This window comes from Bombina bombina, chromosome 3, assembly GCF_027579735.1.
Source record: "Bombina bombina isolate aBomBom1 chromosome 3, aBomBom1.pri, whole genome shotgun sequence".
NCBI lineage: Eukaryota > Metazoa > Chordata > Amphibia > Anura > Bombinatoridae > Bombina > Bombina bombina.
Genome location: NC_069501.1, coordinates 323,942,884 through 323,965,924, shown reverse-complemented (window position 1 = coordinate 323,965,924; position 23,041 = coordinate 323,942,884). Strand labels below are relative to the sequence as shown.

The window sequence follows — 23,041 nt, the reverse complement described above, 5'->3', positions numbered from 1 at the left end:
ATATTTGCTGGAATTATCTGGCTTATATTTATCTACTTCTAACGATGAGTCTTGCGAATGTAAGGGGTTAACGGATCATGCAACCAGCTGCTACAGTATAACACAGGTTTATCACAATTGTTTCGTAATTGGATAAAGCGACATTTTGTTTCAGTCAATACTAATTAACACATTGTGCTGTCTATTCAACATTGCTTTCTGCTTTTTATCCTCACGTTGAATTACACAGTCCAAGTTGTTTGTTCGAGTTTTATATTTATTAACAACTAATCTGCTACCCCCAACGTCGCCGCCACCTACCTACACTTATTAACCCCTAATCTGCCGACCGGACATCGCTGCCACTATAATAAATGTATTAACCCCTAAACCGCCGCAATCCTGCCTCGCAAACACTGTAATAAATTGTATTAACCCCTAATCTGCCATCCCTAACATTGCTGCCACCTACCTACAATTATTAACCCCTAATCTGCCGCACCCAACGTTGCCGCTACTATAATAAAGTTATTAACCCCTAAACCTAAGTCTAACCCTAACCCTAACACCCCTCTAAATTAAATATAATTTAAAGAAATCTAAATAAAATTACTATAATTAAATAAATTATTCCTATTTAAAACTAAATACTTACCTATAAAATAAACCATAAGATAGCTACAATATAACTAATAGTTACATTGTAGCTATTTTAGGATTTATATTTATTTTACAGGCAACTTTGTATTTATTTTAACTAGGTACAATAGCTATTAAATAGTTAATAAATATTTAATAGCTACCTAGTTAAAATAATTACAAAATTACCTGTAAAATAAATCCTAACCTAAGTTACAAATACACCTAACACTACACTATCAATAAATTAATTAAATAAATTAACTACAATTATCTAAACTAAAATACAATTAAATAAACTAAACTATAGTACAAAAAACCCTCACTAAATTACAAAAAATAAAAAAATATTACAAGAATTTTAATCTAATTACACCTAATCTAAGCCCCCTAATAAAATAAAAAAGCCCCCCAAAATAATAAAATTCCCTACCCTATACTAAATTACAAAAGTAATCAGCTCTTTTACCAGCCCTTAAAAGGGCTTTTTGCGGGGCATTGCCCCAAAGTAGTCAGCTCTTTTATCTGTAAAAAAAAAATACAAGACCCCCCCCAACATTAAAACCCACCACCCACACACCCCTACTCTAAAACCCACCCGATCCCCCCTTAAAAAATCTAACACTAACCCCTTGAAGATCACCCTACCTTGAGCCATGTTCACCCAGCCGGGTCAAATTCTTCATCCAATCCAGGGGATGTGGTCCTCCATCCGGCAGAAGTCTTCATCCATCCGCGGGGCAGAAGAGGTCCTCCATCCGGCAGAAGTCTTCATCCATCCGTGGCTCCATCTTCAAGACCTCCGACGCGGAACATCCTCCTCGGCCGACGGACTAACGACGAATGAAGGTTCCTTTAAATGACGTCATCCAAGATGGCGTCCCTCGAATTCCAATTGGCTGATAGGATTCTATCAGCCAATCGGAATTAAGGTAGGAAAAATCTTAATTTTTTTTTAATAGAATCCTATCAGCCAATTGCAATTCAAGGGACGCTATCTTGGATGACATCATTTAAAGGAACCTTCATTCGTCGTTAGTCCGTCGGTCGAGGAGGATGTTCCGCGTCGGAGGTCTTGAAGATAGAGCCGCTGATGGATGAAGACTTCTGCCGGATGGAGGACCTCTTCTGCCCCGCGGATAGATGAAGACTTCTGCCGGATGGAGGACCACATCGCCCGGATTGGATGAAGAATTCGGCCTGGCTGGGTAAACACGGCTCAAGGTAGGGTGATCTTCAGGGGGTTAGTGTTAGGTTTTTTAAGGGGGGATCGGTGGGTTTTAGAGTAGGGGTGTGTGGGTGGTGGGTTTTAATGTTGGGGGGTCTTGTATTTTTTTTACAGGTAAAAGAGCTGATTACTTTGGGGTAATGCCCCGCGAAAAGCCCTTTTAAGGGCTGGTAAAAGAGCTGATTACTTTTGTAGTTTAGTATAGGGTAGGGAATTTTATTATTTTGGGGGGCTTTTTTATTTTATTAGGGGGCTTAGATTAGGTATAATTAGATTAAAATTCTTGTAATATTTTTTTATTTTTTGTAATTTAGTGGGGGTTTTGTACTATAGTTTAGTTTATTTAATTGTATTTTAGTTTAGATAATTGTAGTTAATTTATTTAATTAATTTAATGATAGTGTAGGGTTAGGTGTATTTGTAACTTAGGTTAGGATTTATTTTACAGGTAATTTTGTAATTATTTTAACTAGGTAGCTATTAAATAGTTATTAACTATTTAATAGCTATTGTACCTAGTTAAAATAAATACAAAGTTGCCTGTAAAATAAATATAAATCCTAAAATAGCTACAATGTAACTATTAGTTATATTGTAGCTATATTATGGTTTATTTTATAGGTAAGTATTTAGTTTTAAATAGGAATAATTTATTTAATTATAGTAATTTTATTTAGATTTCTTTAAATTATATTTAATTTAGGGGGGTGTTAGGGATAGGGTTAGACTTAGGTTTAGGGGTTAATAACTTTATTATAGTAGCGGCGACGTTGGGGGCGGCAGATTAGGGGTTAATAATTATAGGTAGGTGGCGGCGATGTTAGGGACGGCAGAATAGGGTTTAATAAGTGTAGGTAGGTGGCGGCAACGTTGGGGGGCAGATAAGGGGTTAATAAAATTTATTACAGTGTTTGCGAGGCGGGATTGCGGCGGTTTAGGGGTTAATACATTTATTATAGTGGCGGCGATGTCCGGTCGGCAGATTAGGGGTTAAATAATTTTATTATAGTGTTTGCGATGTGGGGGGGGGGCTCGGTTTAGGGGTTCATAGGTAGTTTATGGGTGTTAGTGTACTTTTTAGCACTGTAGTTAAGAGCTTTATCTTCCGGCGTTAGCCCATAAAACTCTTAAGTACTGACTTCTTTATGCGGTAGGAGTCTTGGAGGTAGAGGCTGTACCGCTCACTTTCTCCAAGACTTGTAATACCAGAGTTTGGCAAATCCCATTAAAAAGATGGGATATGCAATTGACATAAGGGGATTTGCGGTAGCCAAAAGTCACGGAAGAAAAGTGAGCGGTACACCTGTACCTGCCATACTCGTAATACCAGCGGGCGTTCAAAAGCAGCATTAGGACTCCTTAATGCTGCTTTTTAAAGCTAACGCAGAACTCGTAATCAAGGCGTTAATTTCTCTAATTATAAAGGACACAGTTTTATGAACTCTAAAAGGAAAAATGTATGCTCTCACAAGCGATATATACTTATGTGATCTACCACAAAGCAGGTCTATATTAAATTTTCCTATTTTCAAACAGCATAACCTTTTAGCTTATATTTATGTAACGTTCCAATACAAAGTGTCCCAACTTTTTAGATATTTTGGAAAAGTACCAGGGACCTTTGAATTTGTATAGGACCTCTTTTTATAATACACCAGGCCAGAATAATTTAGTCTAGTAAAGCACCCTTGTTGAGTTTCTTTTTACTCTTTCATGGCTCTTTACAGTTTCATAACACAAGGGCCCATCAGAGTCCTGAGCCAGCCCTGTACCAGTTCCAGTTAGGGCCCAGTAAGATTAGAACCCAGAGTACCTGACCCGGTCTGTGGGGACGCCAAACAGGACTTGCCAAGGCTGCTAGGATCGTCAGGAAACAGCTCTCTCTCCCACAATGACCTAAGGCTCCCTCACACAACACCAGTGGGAGGGAGCCGTTAGGTGTGATTAGCCGACAGCCAAGCTCCACCAGGCATAAGAGCAGAGAGGGACACCTGAGGTTCAACTCCACTGGAGCCGCACCAGGCAAATCATATACGCCTCTTCCTTGCCGCACCCATTGTTGGGGAAACAGAGCTCTCCGATTTTCGGGTACTGTGTGACGCCTCTGCAGCAAAGTAGTTCCGGACGACCACGTCACACTCGGTCGACACCAAGAATCCCTAGTACAGGGCCAGCCAGGAAAAGGACCAAACAGGAACGCCAAGCCTCCGGTAAGCTAGTATGATTATAATTGAGGCATCAGGGTTATGCTCAATATCCAGCCAAGTGTACAGAGATTTTGGTAAACCCCCTCCTGTAGCGCTTGAATGAGAGGGGAGAGCTAATTTGTATTGGGACGTATAATAATTATGGAGCCTTCAGGTAAGCTATTTACCTTACAACTTCCGCTCTCAGCATACGTAGGAGGGAGGAAGGTTTCTCACACTTCTCTATTATACCTCTGTCCCAGAGTTTTCGGTATAGGATGAAGTTATTGTTCAGTCCATTAATTTGCTGCCGTTTGCAGCTCAATGCGCTGTTATTGCATTGCTAGGATGCCGGTAGCAAGAAAGAATTGCTAAGTGAGCCGCCCAAGGTCTAGGGTGTTCAGCACGGGGTTTCCTGCCAACAGCTCACTGGAACTAGAACAAGCGTTACGTGACTTTCTGCTTGTGCTCCACCCCTTAGCACCATTCTAGAGAATACAATCTAGAGAATACAATTTCAATCTAGACCTTCTTTAAATGAACTTTTTTCCTGCAAGTCATTTAAGGTTACTATTACTGACGTATTCTCTAAATTGAAAACTCTCTTCATCAAGGAGCATAAAACTTGGTGGGACATTAATCTAATGGAAAAATACCTAAGTATGGACATGAGTCCCAGGGGTCTGAGAATTTTCAAATTTACAACCTTTATGGTCACAGACAATACCTTTATAGAAAGATGGAATGCCACTCTAACAGATTGCTCAGTAAAATTAATGAACATGCTGATTATTTACAAAAAAACAGCAATTAGAGCAACTTCGTAGTGATATTACCACATTGCAAGAAGATTTGAACCAGTTTCTGACCCACAAGGATTATACTAAATTTGATGATATCTTGAAGGGGACTGTTACCCCTGTAAAAGAGGATATTGATGCTATGAAATTTAAAAAATTTGACAGGGATCTTCTAGATTACAAAAACAATATGGTGTATCTAATGTTTAATATTAAGAGAAAGTACAGGAGGTTTAACAAGAAACAACAGAAATCAAAAGGGAAACAAGTCTCTTTTACTGATACAGATGCATCCTCTACGGAGGAAGAGAGTACCATACTCCACCAGGCATCTGAAGATAACACTCAGAATAAATTTGTAGCTGCTGGTGATAGTAATGTAGACCCATAAAACCCTGCCACAATGGCATCAGAGGTTATACATCCTCTCACAACACAAGATAATACCAGTGATCCCAACAAATCAAAACAATCTAATATCAGACACATAGCACCCACTTTTGAGATTATACACATGGATAGGGACGTCTCTGCTCCCACACATGCATCAGATTCTGCTAATCAAATGGCCACCGTGCAGGTTTTTCCCAAGGAACAACCTTGTGAAGACTTACAGAAAACGTTTGACCTCTGTCATTGCCAACAAAGGATATATAACAAAATATTGAGATGAACTTTTGATATTGACCAAATACTTATTTTCCACCATAATTTGCAAATAAATTCTTTCCAAATCAGACAATGTGATTGTCTGGATTTGTTTCCACATTTTGTCTCTCATAGTTGAGGTATACCTATGATGAAAATTACAGGCCTCTCTCATCTTCTTAAGTGGGAGAACTTGCATAATTGGTTGCTGACTAAATACTTTTTTGCCCCACTGTATATATATATTTTTTATTTTTTTTATTTTTTTATATTATGTTATATATATATATATATATTTATAGATATTTATATTTATATATAAAAAATGTCTAAATATGTGTGTATGTGTGTGTATATATATATATATATATTTATATATATATATATATATATATATATATATATATATATAAATGTGTGTGTGTGTGTGTGTTTCCATGTAAATTTAGCACTCTAGCATGACTTCTTAGAGCCTGAATCATAAAAGTGTCTAGGCATACAAAAAAGACTCTTCTCTCTTTTCAAAGTTTTTACATTTATTGGTTCCAATGTTTCGGCCCCAACCTGTGCCTTTGTCAAGGTAACATATAATACAAACAGACACAATACTTATACCGTGTTAACCAGTTTTTCACTCTGCTGCTAATGACGGCTCAGAGTCACCTTGAGGGAGATCTGGGGGCTCCCACCCACTCCTACCCCAGCGATTGGGCCTGCATAGTGACAGGCATCACGTGATGTGTGGTGACGTCACACGCAATAACGTGATGACGTCACCGCGCAATAACGTGATGACGTCACCGCGCAACTTTATTTGTACTTAACAATGTTAAGTATAGGAGCAGGGGGCATACTGCTTAGAAGCCTGTTTTCTCAGGCATCTAAGCAGCTACATACCCCCAAGACCCACTGTTGGTAAGTCTTGGGGGTCTGGAAAAAAAAAAGAGAGCCGTAATACTTACCTCAAAGTTAGAGGAAGTAGCTGTGGATGAAATGGGTGAAAGATTCCCAGAGAGGGGATATCCAACAGACATCTTACGAGATAGCAAAACACAGGCAACAACTGCAAGAGAATAAAAAGTAGAGAGAAAGAGAAAGAATGATGATAGACTTTTTTTAGTCACTGACTACACAATAGAAAGTTGGAAACTATGAAAAGCTATCCAGGATAATTGGAAAGTTCTACAAGGGGATGAGAGATTGAAATATTTTACCAAAGAACTCCCTATATTCTCCTACAGAAGGGGACGTTACTTGAAGGATATGCTAGTACAGACAGACCCCACAGATAAATATGAAAAACCTGTTAAACATTTTTTGACGAGGAGACCAGGTGTATATAGGTGCCATGGGTGCACAACATGTGATAATTTAATCCTAGGCAGTACGTTCACACATAGCCACACTGGTAGGAAATATGACATAAGATAGCCATTAAATTGTGAGTCCAAATACGTGGTCTATATGATCAAGTGCCAGTGTGGGGACATGTATATTGGAAAGACGAAATGTATGCTGAAGTAAAGAATGGCAGTACACAGGTGCAGCATCAGACAGGCTCTGAAAAGGGGAGAGTCAGATCAGTCTGCAGCTAAACATTTTCTGGAAAAGGGCCATTCAGTGGCTAGTCCTATAGATCAAATACAACCTCTGAAAAGAGGAGGAGATAGAAAGATCATGCTATTACAAAGAGAGGCTAGATGGATCTCTGAGCTAGACACAGTCCACCCCAGGAGCTTGAATACATACCTGTCTTTATCCTGTTTCTTGTAGAGCAGGTAATCTCATATTCTATAATCTAAAACTCTATAAGATGAATTCTACCTGATGATATGATTGAATTTAAACAATGGACCCTTATACCACCTATGAAGGGGATATAGTAATCAGTTTGTAAATTATTTATAAATAAATAGTAGTCACTTGTAAATATATTTATTACCCTGCAAACCTAAAAAAATTTTTCTAGTGTTGCTTATATGACAGCTGTATATTAATATACTAATATGTTAGTTTATTTTTAAGGTAGAGAATTGGAAAATTCCAGAGTGCAGAATAGTAAGCAGCATTCAGATTCCACCTTAAGAAAATCAGAGAACCACAGGGCCATAGAGCATCACCTGTGTGAGTGATTAGGGGAGTGATTTAACAGGGTATAAGTATTGTGTCTGTTTGTATTATATGTTACCTTGACAAAGGCCCAGGTTGGGGCCGAAACGTTGGAACCAATAAATGTAAAAACTTAAAAGGAGAGAAGAGTTTTTTGTATGCATAAATATATGTGTGTATATATATATATATATATATATATGTGTGTGTGTGTATGAGTATGTCTATATGTGTTTATACATGTGTATTTATGTTTAAATATGTACAGTATATACATGCATATACTGTATGTACACATGTATAATATAATTTTATGTACTGTTTTTTAATATAAATATTTTGCATTCCAATGTTCTTCATTTAGAAGAAAATGTTCTTTCTATTTAAAAAAATATATATTTTTATATAATCACATATATATATATATATATATATATATATATATATATATATATATATATATATATATATTTAAAAATTAAAAAAAACATTTTTTTCTTCAGGTTTGTGTTAGTTTTTTTTAAACAGCATGCCCGCTTTAAGTCTATGGGGAGAACAAGTTAATTCAATCACAATATCAGAAGTTCTGAAGTTAGCGCAATGGGTTTCATTTGCACACTAACTTTATACTTTTAACTTATAATATGTGCTAAAGTTTATTAGCCAAGTTAGGGTGCAAGCAGAAAAAAAATAGTACAGCACTTGTAATCTGGCCCATAATGTTTTAGTTAGCAACCAGTGAAAAAATACTCATTGCCAATGGTTTTGTTCCATATCTAAAAAACTAGTAGCAGCAGCTAGTACAGTAGTAGTACCAGTAGTAGCAGCTAGTACACCCTTAAAGGGACATGGTACTCAAAAAATGCTATCTGTTCCATCTAAAATATGATGTTTCAAATTGTAGTACAATACCTTCTGTTTTTGGAAAATGGGTATTTCTGTGCCAAATAAAATAACCCTTTTGTATTTTAAAATGGCAGTCAGGTGAGGGAACACAGAAACCATAGCACAGATTTTCTCTCTCACACTGAAAATAAGTTACTTTATCACTTTAACATTTTGACATTTTTTACATGCCGCATGCACATTTTCTTAAATATATTAAAATAAATAAAGATCCATCCACAGAAAAAAACACTCAATTGAAACAGCAGCTATAATCATGCCTGCGTTTGTACAGTTCTGTTCAGCCATTTGCATTTTACAGGAGAGAAAAGGTCAAGTGGTTTCTTTTTTACTTTTTACTCCTTTCAAACTATAATATATCAAGAATTCCTCAACCAATATATTTAAAAGATTCAAGTTTTCATACAAACTAGCATTAACATGTATTTAAATTTTATTTAGATGGACATTGCATTTAATATAAAAGAGATTTGAGAAGTTAACCTTAATATGGGAAATGTAATTGAAACTTAAATAGCAGTATCTAATTTATACATATGGGGCGAGATTACATATGCAGAGCAGGCTTCAGCGCAACTGCTGAAACCCGCACCACCCGTAATTTCACCTTGCACATCGGGGTATTACATAAACCCCGCCGGCAGTTCATAAAGTACCGTAAGTTGGATAAACTAGCGGTGTCCAGAAATGAGCGTAAATACAAATTTCTGGATTTGCCAGTGACCTACGGCACTTTAAAAACTGCTGAAGCCTTAAGAAGAAAAAAAATAATATAAAATATCCCGTAAAAGTCTAACCCGCCTTCCAAAACTAAACCCGGTACGTAAAACCCCTATATCCGCCATCAAACCCACATCGGAACTAATAATAAAAGCATTAACCCCGAGACTGACAACCCCCCACAATGCAATAAGCCTAATTAAACTATTAACTGCTAATCCGCAATTCAATTACATTGCGATCTACCAAATAAATGTATTAACCCCTAATCCGACATTCACCCACATCGCAATAAACGTAATAAAGTATATGAACCCCTAATCCGCCATTAACCCACATCGCAATAAACCTAATAAAGTATATGAACCCCTAATCCGCCATTAACCCTAATCGCAATAAACCTAATAAAGTATATTAACCCCTAATCCTCCATTAGCCCACATCGCAACAAACCTAATACAACTATTAACCCATAATCTGCCAAACCCACACAAAACAATAATCCTAATAAATCTATTAAACCCTAATCCACGAAACCCCCACAACACAAATAACTAATTAAATTACTAAGCAACCTAACACCCCCTAAATTAACCCCAATTACTTAAATTAAAAAAATACTTAGTTACAATTAAAATAAAAAAGCTAACATTACTTTAAAAAAAATAAATTAAATTAAACAGCCAATAGGATTTCAGTAGCTCTCATCCTATTGGCTGATTTGAATTTGAAGAATCAAATCAGCCATTAGGAATGCAAGGGACACCATTTTTAAATGTGTACCTTGAATTCACTATTCCGTGTATGGCGGCGATTGTACGAAGAGGATCCTCCACGCTCCATGGCTCCGCAGTCGCCGGGCCTGCTCCATGCTCATCTCCGCTCCGCGTCAGCTTGGTCCTGGATAAAAAAGGAAGAGGTCCCCGCTTGGAAGAAGATGTCGGCCGCTTGGAAGAAGACTTCACCGCCAGGAACAGGACCTTCTCCGCTGGACTTCAGGAACGGCGAGTACCTATTTGGGGGGTTAGACTTAGGTTTTTTTTTATTTTTGGCGTTTTTTTTTTTTTTTTTTAGATTAGGGATTTCTGGGCACTCTTAAAAGAGCTAAAAGCCCTTTTAAGTGCAATGCCCATACAAATGCCCCTTTAGACAATGGGTAGTTTAGGATTTTTTAGTGTTAGGTTTTTTTTATTTTGGGAGGTTTGGTGGGTGGGGGTTTTACTGTTAGAGGGGGGACTATTTAACTTTAGGCAAAGCCCTACAAAAGGCCCTTTTAAGGGCTATTGGTAGTGTGGCATTAGATTAGGGGGTGTTTTTATTTTGGGGGGGGCTTTTTATTTTCATAGGGATTAGGTTTCATTTTTTTATAATTTGGTTTATTATTTTAGGTAATGTTAAACTTTTTTTTATTTTTGTAATCTTAGATTAATTTAAATGTATTTTTTTTATTTTTAAGTAATGTTAGCTTTTTTATTTTAAATTGTAACTCAGTATTTTTTAATTTAAGTAATTGGGGGTTAATTTAGGGGCTGTTAGATTAGGGGGTTTAGTAATTTAATTAATTATTTGCATTGTGGGGGTTTGGAGGATTAGGGGGTTAATAGATTTATTAGGAGTATTGCGTTGTGTGGGTTTGGGGGATTTGGGGTTAATAGTTTTATTAGGTTTGTTGCAATGTGGGTTAATGGTGGATTAGGGGTTAATATACTTTAATAGGTTTATTGTAATGTGGGTTAATGGCGGATTAGGGGTTCATATACTTTATTAGGTTTATTGCGATGTGGGTTAGTGGCGGATTAGGGGTTCATATACATACGGCCAGATTACGAGTTTTGTGTTAGGAGCTGTGCAGTGCTAACGAGCAGTTTTTTCTCACCGCTCACTTACCTGCAGCGCTGGTATTACAGGTTTTTTAAAACCCGGCGTTAAAAGGCAAGAAGTGAGAGTAGAGCAAAATTGTGCTCCATACCGCACTCCAATACCAGTGCTGCTTAAGTCAGCGGTGAGCTGGTCGTATGTGCTCATGCACGAATTCCCCATAGACATCAATGGGGAGAGCGGATTGAGAAAAAGTCTAACGCCTGCCAAAAAGCAGCGTAAAACTCAGTAACGAAGCCCCATTGATTCATATGGGGAAACACATTTTATGTTTACACCTAACACCCTAACATGAACCCTGAGTCTAAACACCCCTAATCTTACACTTATTAACCCCTAATCTGCCGCCCCCAACATCACCGACACCTACATTATTCTTATTAACTCCTAATCTGCCGCTCCGCACACCGCCACCACCTACATTATACTTATTAACCCCTAATCTGCTGCCCCCAACATCGCCGCCACCTACATTCTTCCATACATTCTTGCCATCTTGGATGACGTCACTTAAAGAGATATTCATTACGAAGAAGACATCGTTTGAAGAGGATGCTCTGCGTCAGATGTCTAGCAAAAGATGATAGTCGCACCAACAAGTTAAACAAGTGTATTGCTTTATTGAGACATCTGCGTCAGATGTCTTAAAGATGGACAAGGCGGGAGTGCGGCGGCTTAGGGGTTAATATGTTTATTCTAGTGGCGGCGATGTCCAGAGCGGCAGATTAGGGGTTAAAATTTTATTATAGTGTTTGCGATGCGAGAGGGCCTTGGTTTAGGGTTAATAGGTAGTTTATTGGTTTTAGTGTACTTTTTAGCACTTTAGTATTAAAGTTTTATGCTACGGCGTTTTAGTGAAAAACTCATAACTACTGACTTTAGAATGCATTACGGATCTTGGAGGTAGAGAGTGTATCGCTCACGTTTTGGCCTCCGAGGACAGACTCGTAATACAGGCGCTATGGAAGTCCCATACAAAGAAGGGTTGACAAAGTTTACGTAAGTCGTTTTGCGGTAAGGCCAAAAAAGTGTGCGGGGCCCCTAAACCTGCAAGATTTGTAATAGCAGCAGGCGTAAAAAAAGCAGCGTTAGGACCTGTTAATGCTGCTTTTTTACCTTAACACACAACTCGTAATCTAGCCGTTTATTCGGTTTATTGTGATGTGGGTTAATAGCGGATTAGGGGTTCATATACTTTATTAGTTATTGCGGTGGGGGATTGCAGTTGACAGGTCGAGATTGCGCATGCGTTAGGCGTTTGTTAATATTTTCAGGCAGTTACGGGAGTTACGGTGCTCACATACTCAGCACAAGTCATGCTGCACCTGCCAATTTGTGGCGAGGTGAAAATGGAGTAAAATGTCTCCATTTTTGCCGCGTAAGTCCTTGCGCTGAATATGTGATACCGATTTGCGACACGGTTCTATGTTAGCTTATGGGAGTCAAAATTGCGGGCGACGGGTGAAATATGCGTGCTACATTTATATGCGGTGCTGTATAGTTGATACCAAAACCGCATAAAAACCGGCACCCACGGCTTTTGCGGGTGATGCAGCATATTTAATCTTGCCCTTGGTTTGTTTGATTACATTTTTTATTTGCTGTATGCATAAATGTATATAGTCTTTTTACTTGAGGGATGGCCTCACATGTTTTCCAGGATTGGAAATTATTTAATGTCTGGCCTTGTATCCATCTCTGGTTTCCTATTATGCAGTAAAAGTGTTCACATTTGAAATCACACATATGAGAGGGGATATAGGAACCTTGATTCACCTAGTGACTGTAATTGTTTTTTTCTCAGGAATTTACTTGTATTAAATATTTAATTCAATTAAAACCAATTTAAACTGTAAATATGTTCATATTATATATTTCATTTAACAAAAAAAAAAACAATGACCTAATAATGCACTATTCCAAAATGTATATGAGAAGAGCATATTTTGGCCAAGGTGTGTAAACTCACCTGCAAGTATCAAGCCGCCAAATTCCATTGGTGAGTTCTACTCTAATACAAATCAATATGTGATGCATTTATACTTTGGTCGAATTTGCAACTTTTATAGGACATCGCTAATGAAAACAGGATTAATTCATTTTGCACTTTATTAATCAGTGTTCTTTCTTCCTGTACTAGATCAGAAGAAAAAATGTCAACGTTCATGGGGCATATGGATGGCTTTTGGAATCTCAGAGGCAAAGAAGAATTCATTTCTAAATTTGATCTTTCATCTTTTCATACCATTTGTGATCTAGGAGGTAATTAGTAATACTGTATATTTGACTGTTTTACATTTCTTAGACATCCTTTTAATTTTTTATTGTGAATTTCTATGAATTTCATTGTACAAATGTTTATATGTATGTGTGTGCATGGTGTGCAGATATAGTGTGTATTTAGTGCTTGTTTAGTGTGTATGATTAATAGGTGTGTAATCTGTAGTGTGTATTTATACTGTGTGAGTAGTGTACACTCTGCGTAGTGCATATTATATGTATGTTGGTATAGTGTGTATGTGTGTATTGTGTACAGTGTGTGTAGTTTGATATAGATAGATAGATAGATAGATAGATAGATAGATAAATAGATAGATAGACAGGCAGACAGATAGACAGATAGATAAATAGATATAGCTAGATGATAGATGCATAAATAGATATTGTTCAAAAGCAAGAAAATCCCAAACTTAAACAGCTTCTTCCTCATCTTCTCTCACCAGATCCCTGATTGCATGTGTCTCCTAGCCATTACGCAATAGGGAATGTCTTTCATTTGTTACCTAGCCATTACATAATAGGGAATGCCTTGCATGTGTCTCCTAGCCATTACTTAATAGGGAATGCCTAGCATGTGTTACCTCACCATTACTTAATAGGGAATGCCTTGCATGTGTTACCTCACCATTACTTAATAGGGAATGCCTAGCATGTGTTACCTCACCATTACTTAATAGGGAATGCCTTGCATGTGTTACCTCACCATTACTTAATAGGGAATGCCTAGCATGTGTTACCTCACCATTACTTAATAGGGAATGCCTAGCATGTGTTACCTCACCATTACTTAATAGGGAATGCCTAGCATGTGTTACCTCACCATTACTTAATAGGGAATGCCTAGCATGTGTTACCTCACCATTACTTAATAGGGAATGCCTAGCATGTGTTACCTCACCATTACTTAATAGGGAATGCCTTGCATGTGTTACCTCATCATTACTTAATAGGGAATGCCTAGCATGTGTTACCTCACCATTACTTAATAGGGAATGCCTTGCATGTGTTACCTCACCATTACTTAATAGGGAATGCCTTGCATGTGTTACCTCACCATTACTTAATAGGGAATGCCTTGCATGTGTTAGCTCACCATTACTTATTAGTGCATGCCTTGCATTTGTTAGCTCACCATTACTTAATAGTGAATGCCTTGCATGTGTTACCTCACCATTACTTATTAGTGAATACCTTGCATGTGTTACCTCACCATTACTTAATAGTTAATGCCTTGCATGTGTTATCTAGCCATTACTTAATAGGGAATGCCTTTCATTTGTTACCTAGCAATTACATAATAGGGAATGCCTTGCATGTGTTACCTAGCAATTACTTAATAGTTAATGCCTTACATGTGTTATCTAGCCATTACTTATTAGTGCATGCCTTGCATGCGTTACCTCACCATTACTTAATAGTGAATGCCTTGCATGTGTTACCTAGCCATTACTTATTAGTGCATGCCTTGCATGCGTTACCTCACCATTACTTAATAGTGAATGCCTTGCATGTGTTACCTAGCCATTACATAATAGGGAATGCCTTGCATGTGTTACCTAGCAATTACTTAATAGTTAATGCCTTGCATGTGTTACCTCAAAATTACTTATTAGGGAATGCCTTGCATGTGTTACCTCGCCATTAATTAATAGGGAATGCCTTGCATGTGTTGCCTAGCCATTACTTAATAGTGAATGCCTTGCATGTGTTACCTCACCATTACTTAATAGTGAATGCCTTGCATGTGTTACCTCACCATTACTTAATAGGGAATGCCTTGCATGTGTTACCTAGCAATTACATAATAGGGAATGCCTTGCATGTGTTACCTAGCAATTACTTAATAGTTAATGCCTTGCATGTGTTACCTCGAAATTACTTATTAGGGAATGCCTTGCATGTGTTACCTCGCCATTACTTAATAGGGAATGCCTTTCATGTGTTACCTAGCCATTACATAATAGGGAATGCCTTGCATGTGTTACCTAGCAATTACATAATAGGGAATGCCTTGCATGTGTTACCTAGCAATTACTTAATAGTTAATGCCTTGCATGTGTTACCTCGAAATTACTTATTAGGGAATGCCTTGCATGTGTTACCTCGCCATTACTTAATAGGGAATGCCTTTCATGTGTTACCTAGCCATTACATAATAGGGAATGCCTTGCATGTGTTACCTAGCAATTACTTAATAGTTAATGCCTTGCATGTGTTATCTAGCCATTACTTAATAGGGAATGCCTTTCATGTGTTACCTAGCCATTACATAATAGGGAATGCCTTGCATGTGTTACCTAGCAATTACTTAATAGTTAATGCCTTGCATGTGTTACCTCGAAATTACTTATTAGGGAATGCCTTGCATGTGTTACCTCGCCATTAATTAATAGGGAATGCCTTGCATGTGTTGCCTAGCCATTACTTAATAGTGAATGCCTTGCATGTGTTACCTCACCATTACTTAATAGTGAATGCCTTGCATGTGTTACCTCACCATTACTTAATAGGGAATGCCTTGCATGTGTTACCTCGCCATTACTTAATAGGGAATGCCTTTCATTTGTTACCTAGCCATTACTTAATAGGGAATGCCTTGCATGTGTCTCCTAGCCATTACACAATAGGGAATACCTTGCATGTGTTACCTAGCCATTACTTATTAGTGCATGCCTTGCATGCGTTACCTCACCATTACTTAATAGTGAATGACTTGCATGTGTTACCTCGCCATTACCTAATAGGGAATGCCTTTCATTTGTTACGTAGCCATTACATAATAGGGAATGCCTTGCATGTGTTACCTAGCAATTACTTAATAATTAATGCCTTGCATGTGTTACCTCGCCATTACTTAATTGGGAATGCATTGCATGTGTTACCTAGCCATTACGTAATAGGGAATGCCTTGCATGTGTTAACTAGCCATTACTTAATTTTGAATGCCTTGCATTTGTTACCTCGCCATTACTTAATAGTGAATGCCTTGCATGTGTTACCTCGCCATTACTTAAAAGTGAATGCCTTGCATGTGTTACCTCACCATTACTTAATAGTGAATGCCTTGTATTTGTTACCTAGCCATTACTTAATAGAGAATGCCATGCATGTGTTACCTCGCCATTACTTAATAGGGAATGCCTTGCATGTGTCTCCTAGCCATTACTTAATAGGGAATGCCTTACATTTGTTATCTAGCCATTATGTAATAGGGAATGCCTTGCATGTGTTACCTAGCCATTACTTAATAGTGAATGCCTTGCACGTGTTACCCCACCATTACTTAATAGTGAATGCCTTGCATGTGTTACCTCACCATTGCTTAATAGGGAATGCCTTGCATGTGTTACCTAGCCATTACTTAATAGGGAATGCTTTGCATGTGTCTCCTTGCCATTACATAATAGGGAATGCCTTGCATGTGTTACCTAGCCATTACTTATTAGTGCATGCCTTGCATGTGTTACCTCACCATTACTTAATAGTGAATGCCTTGCATGTGTTACCTCACCATTACTTAATAGGGAATGCCTTTCATTTGTTACCTAGCAATTACATAATAGGGAATGCCTTGCATGTGTTATCTAGCCATTACTTAATAGGGAATGCCTTTCATGTGTTACCTAGCCATTACATAATAGGGAATGCCTTGCATGTGTTACCTAGCAATTACTTAATAGTTAATGCCTTGCATGTGTTACCTCGCCATTACTTATTAGGGAATGCCTTGCATGTGTTACCTCGCCATTACTTAATAGGGAATGCCTTTCATTTGTTACCTAGCCATTACATAATAGGGAATGCCTTGCATGTGTTACCTAGCAATTACTTAATAGTTAATGCCTTGCATGTGTTACCTCGCCATTACTTAATTGGGAATGCCTTGCATGTGTTATCTAGCCATTACTTAATAGTGAATGCCTTGCATTTGTTACCTCGCCATTACTTAATAGTGAATGCCTTGCATGTGTTACCTCACCATTACTTAATAGTGAATGCTTTGCATTTGTTACCTAGCCATTACTTAATAGAGAATGCCATGCATGTGTTACCTCGCCATTACTTAATAGGGAATGCCTTGCATGTGTCTCCTAGCCATTACTTAATAGGGAATGCCTTACATTTGTTATCTAGCCATTATGTAATAGGGAATGCCTTGCATGTGTTACCTAGCCATTACTTAATAGTGAATGCCTTGCACGTGTCACCCCACCATTACTTAATAGTGAATGCCTTGCATGTGTTACCTCACCATTGCTTAATAGGGAATGCCTTGCATGTGTTACCTAGCCATTACTTAATAGGGAATTCCTTGCATGTGTCTCCTAGCCATTACTTAATAGGGAATGCCTTGCATGTGTTACCTAGCCATTACTTATTAGTGCATGCCTTGCATGCGTTACCTCACCATTACTTAATAGTGAATGCCTTGCATGTGTTACCTCACCATTACTTAATAGTGAATGCCTTGCATGTGTTACCTCACCATTACTTAATTGGGAATGCATTGCATGTGTTACCTAGCCATTTCTTATTATGGAATGCCATGCATGTGTCTCCTAGCCTTTACTTAATAGGGAATGCCATGCATGTGTTTCCTAGTCATTACTTATTAGGGAATGCCTTGCATGTGTTACCTAGCCATTGTTTTATAGGGATGCCTTCCATGTGTTACCTAGCCATTATTTTATAGGGAATGCCTTGCCTGTCTCTCCTAGCCATTACTTAATAGGGAATACCTTGCATTTGTTACCTAGCTATTACTTATTAGTGAATGCCTTACATGTGTTACCTACAATAGGGAATGCCTTGCATGTGTTACCTAGCCATTACTAATTAGGGAATGCCTTGCATGTGTCTCCTAGCCATTACGTAATAGGGAATGCCTTGCATGTGTCTCCTAGCCATTACTTATTAGGGAATGCCTTGCATGTGTCCCCTAGCCATTACGTAATAGGGAATGCCTTGCATGTGTCTCCTAGCCATTACTTAATAGGGAATGCCTTGCATTTGTTACCTAGCCATTACTTATTAGTGAATGCCTTACATGTGTTACCTACAATAGGGAATGCCTTGCATGTGTTACCTAGCCATTACTAATTAGGGAATGCCTTGCATGTGTCTCCTGGCCATTATGTAATAGGGAATGCCTTGCATGTGTCCCTTAGCCATTATGTAATAGGGAATGCCTTGCATGTGTCCCCCAGCCATTATGTAATAGGGAATGCCTTGCATGTGTCTCCTAGCCATTACATAATAGGGAATGCCTTGCATGTTTTACCTTGCTATAACTTATTAGTGCATGCCATGCATGTGTTACCTCGCCATTACTTAATAGGGAATGCATTGTATGTGTTACCTAGCCATTACATAATAGGGAATGCCTTGCATGTGTCTCCTAGCCATTACGTAATAGGGAATGCCTTAGATTTGTTACCTAGCCATTATGTAATAGGAAATGCCTCACATGTGTTACCTAGCAATTACTTAATAGTGAATGCCTTGCATGTGTTACCTTACCATTACTTAATAGTGAATGCCTTGCATGTGTTACCTAGCCATTACTTAATAGGGAATGCTTTACATTTGTTACCTAACCATTACATAATAGGGAATGCCTTGCTTGTGTTACCTAGCAATTACTTAATAGTGAATGCCTTGCATATGTTACCTCACCATTTCTTAATTGGGAATGCATTGCATATGTTACGTAGCCATTACATAATAGGGAATGCCTTGCATGTGTTATCTAGCCATTACTTAATAGTGAATGCCTTGCATGTGTTACCTCACCATTACTTAATAGGGAATGCTTTGCATGTGTTACCTCGCCATTACATAATAGGGAATGCCTAGCATGTGTTACCTCACCATTACTTATTAGGGAATGCCTTGCATGTGTTACTGAGTCGCCATTACTTAATAGTGAATGCCTTGCATGTGTTACCTCACCATTGCTTAATAGGGAATGCTATGCATTTGTTACCTAGCCATTACTTAATATAGAATGCCTTGCATGTGTTACCTCGCCATTACTCAATAGGGAACGCCTTGCATGTGTTAACTCACCAATCACCATTACTTATTAGGGAATGCCTTGCATTTGTTACCTATCCATTACTTATTAGGGAATGCCTTGCATGTGTTACCTAGCCATTACGTATTAGGGAATGCCTTGCATGTGTTACCTAGCCATTACGTATTAGGGAATGCCATGCATGTGTCTCCTACTTATTACATAAAAGGGAATGCTGCACATGTGTCTCCTAACCACCACTTAATAGGGTATGATGTGCATGTGTCTCCTAACCATCACTTAAAGGGACATAAAACCCAACATTTTTCTTTCATGAATCAGATAGAGAATACAATTTTAAACAACAATGTACTTCTATTATTTAATTTGCTTCATTCTTCAGATATCCATTGTTGAGAAATAGCTATGCACATGGTTGAGCCAATCACATGAGGTATCTATGTGCAGCCACCAATTAGCATATACTGAGCCTATTTAGACATGTTTTTCAACAAAGTTTATCAAGAGAATGAAGCAAATTAGATAACAACATTGGAAAGTTGTTTAAGATTGCATACTCTTTCTAAATCTTGAAAGGAAAAATTTGGGTTTCATGTCCTTTAATAGGGTATGCTGTGCATGTGTCTCCTAACCATCACTTAATAGGGTATGCCGTGCATGTGTCTCCTAGCCACCTCTTAATAGGGTATGCCGTGCATATGTCACCTAGTCACCCCTTAATAGGGTATGCCGTGCATGTGTCTCCTAGTCACCTCTTAATAGGGTATGCTGTGCATGTGTCTCCTAGCCACCTCTTAATAGGGTATGCTGTGCATGTGTCTCCTAACCATCACTTAATAGGGTATGCTGTGCATGTGTCTCCTAGCCACCTCTTAATAGGGTGTGCTGTGCATGTGTCTCCTAACCATCACTTAATAGGGTATGCCGTGCATGTGTCTCCTAGCCACCTCTTAATAGGGTATGCCGTGCATATGTCACCTAGTCACCCCTTAATAGGGTATGCTGTGCATGTGTCTCCTAGTCACCTCTTAATAGGGTATGCTGTGCATGTGTCTCCTAGCCACCTCTTAATAGGGTATGCTGTGCATGTGTCTCCTAACCATCACTTAATAGAGAATGCTGTGCATGTGTCTCCTAACCATCACTTAATAGAGAATGCTGTGCATGTGTCTCCTAGCCATCTCTTAATAGGGTATGCTGTGCATGTGTCTCCTAGCCATCTCTTAATAGGGTATGCTGTGCATGTGTCTCCTAACCATCACTTAATAGAGAATGCTGTGCATGTGTCTCCTAGCCACCTCTTAATAGGGTATGCCGTGCATGTGTCACCTAGTCACCCTTTAATAGGGTATGCCGTGCATGTGTCTCCTAACCACAATTTAAGGCTAGATTATGAGTGCATCGTTAGATTGTTGAAATGAAAGTCTCCTTTGAGTGGCACTAAAGGACAAATAATAAAGCATAAACACAAAGAGTATTGAAAGCTTGTTGATCTCGCTGTGGTTATATATATTCACTAGAGTAATTTGTACTTCAGAGATTTAAAAAAAAATATTCTATGATATACTGTGTGATATATCTTTAAATTGAGAGATTTCACATGCAATTCATATATAAGTGAGTTTGGATACTATAAATAGCAGACTGCGGATTGTGATGCTAATCTACCTTATTGACTCAGGCAAACGTTTGTGAGACAAGTCTTGAATTATATAGGGCAGTGATGGCGAACCTTGGCACTACAGATGTTTAAGAACTACATTTCCCATGATGCTCGACTGGACTGTAGGGGACCTTGGGTGCCAAGGTTCACCATCACTGATATAGGGTATCACAAAATAAACTTTCAATATAAAGCAGGCTTATTGCCTTGTGAGTCAAAGTATCTGCTTGCTAGTTAATATCTGTAGACTGGTTACTGGTTCCAGGACTGGAATGTTCTTATGCATTGGTAATTGATAACTTTTGCTGGTTATACAGACTTTTCTTTTCTCAGATTTGTGATATATATGTTATATCCCTTTAACCCCATCTAAGTATAAAGCAAGTTTATTGCCTTTGAGTAAAAGTATCAATATCTTTGGCTGGTTGCCCAGAAGTAATTGTATCCAAATGCTTGTTAAAGCATCTCCTTTTTACTTAAAGGGACACTAAACCCCAAATTTTTATTTCATGATTCAGATAGAGAATACAATTTTAAACAACATTCCAATTTACTTCTATTATCTAATTTGCTTCATTCTTTAGCTATCCTTTGTTGAAGAAATATCAATGCACATGGGTGAGCCAATCACACGAGGCATCTATGTGCAGCCACCAGTCAGCAGCTACTGAACCTATCTAGATATGCTTTTCAGCAAAGGATATCAAAATAATCAAACAGTTAGATAATAGAAGTAAATTAGAAAGTTGTTTAAAAGTGCATGTTCTTTCTAAATCATGAAAGAAAAAAATTGGGTTTCATGTCCCTTTAAGTATAACCAAAAATAAACTTTTTGTGTTGTATTTCAAATGAAATGAAATACTAATATACACTCATCTTGTTATAGTTATTATGAGCATACTCAGGGAGTTTATAATCTAGGATACTAATAATAATTGACACATATAAACTTCCTCTCCCTTTGTTAATGCTGAATAGAATGAGCAGACTGTTAACTAAGGCAGCAAAATTGTCATAATCATAAGATTCTTAAAAAAAAAAAAAAAAAACTGAGCTCCCATTAGCTCTCGCCACATCCCTAACATGTTTCACCGGTATACAGCTATCTCAAAGGGTGTCGGCGGCCCACTTTGGTGGCTTTTTATTGCGTCTTTGCCCCAAGACACACCTCTTGATGACCTCATTGACTTAAAGGGACACTATACCCAAACATTAATGATTAAGGTAGAGAATACAATTTTAAACAACATTCCAATTTACTTCTATTACCTAATTTGCTTCATTCTTTAGATATACTTTAATGAAGAAATAGCAATGCACACGGTGAACCAATCACAGGAGGCATCTATGTGCAGCTACCAATCAGCAGCTACTAAGCATATCTAGATATGCTTTTCAGCAATGAATATCAAGAGAATGAAGCAAAATAGATAATAGAAGTAAATTAGAAAGTTGTTTATAATTGTATGCTCTTTCTAAATCATGAAAGAAAAAAATTGGGTTTCATGTCCCTTTAAAGGGCCATAAAACCCACATTTTTTCTTTCAGGATTTAGATAGAACATAACATTTTAAATAACTTTCTAATTTACTTCTATTATCATATTTTCTTTGTTTTATTGATACATTTCTTCTTTTCAACAGAGGCTAAGCTCAAGAGTGTGCACATGTCTGCAGCAGTATATGGCAGTAGTTGAGCAACAATGTTATACATTAGCAGGAGCACTAGATGGCAGCACTATTTCCTTTTATGTAGTGCTTCAGGCATGTGCATGCTACCTACCTATGTATCTCTTCAACAAATAATAACATTAGAATGAAATACATTTGATAATAGAAGTAAATTGGAAACTTTTTAAAAATTGTATTCTATATCTGAATCATGAAATAATTTTTTGGGTTTAATGTCCCTTTAATCTATCCATTCAAAATCTTGAACACCCTGCATTGCTGCATTGAGATACTATAA

The 23,041-nt window shown here is 37.8% G+C and overlaps 1 protein-coding gene across 1 annotated transcript in view; it reads left to right on the top strand.

The window, feature by feature from the left end:
* LOC128652338 (acetylserotonin O-methyltransferase-like) overlaps positions 1-23,041 on the top strand; it is a 192,227-nt gene that overhangs the window by 111,224 nt on the left and 57,962 nt on the right. The window contains exon 6 of the mRNA XM_053705274.1: positions 13,234-13,355. Within this exon, the coding sequence (XP_053561249.1) occupies positions 13,234-13,355 (122 nt within the window). The remainder of the gene's footprint in view (positions 1-13,233; positions 13,356-23,041) is intronic.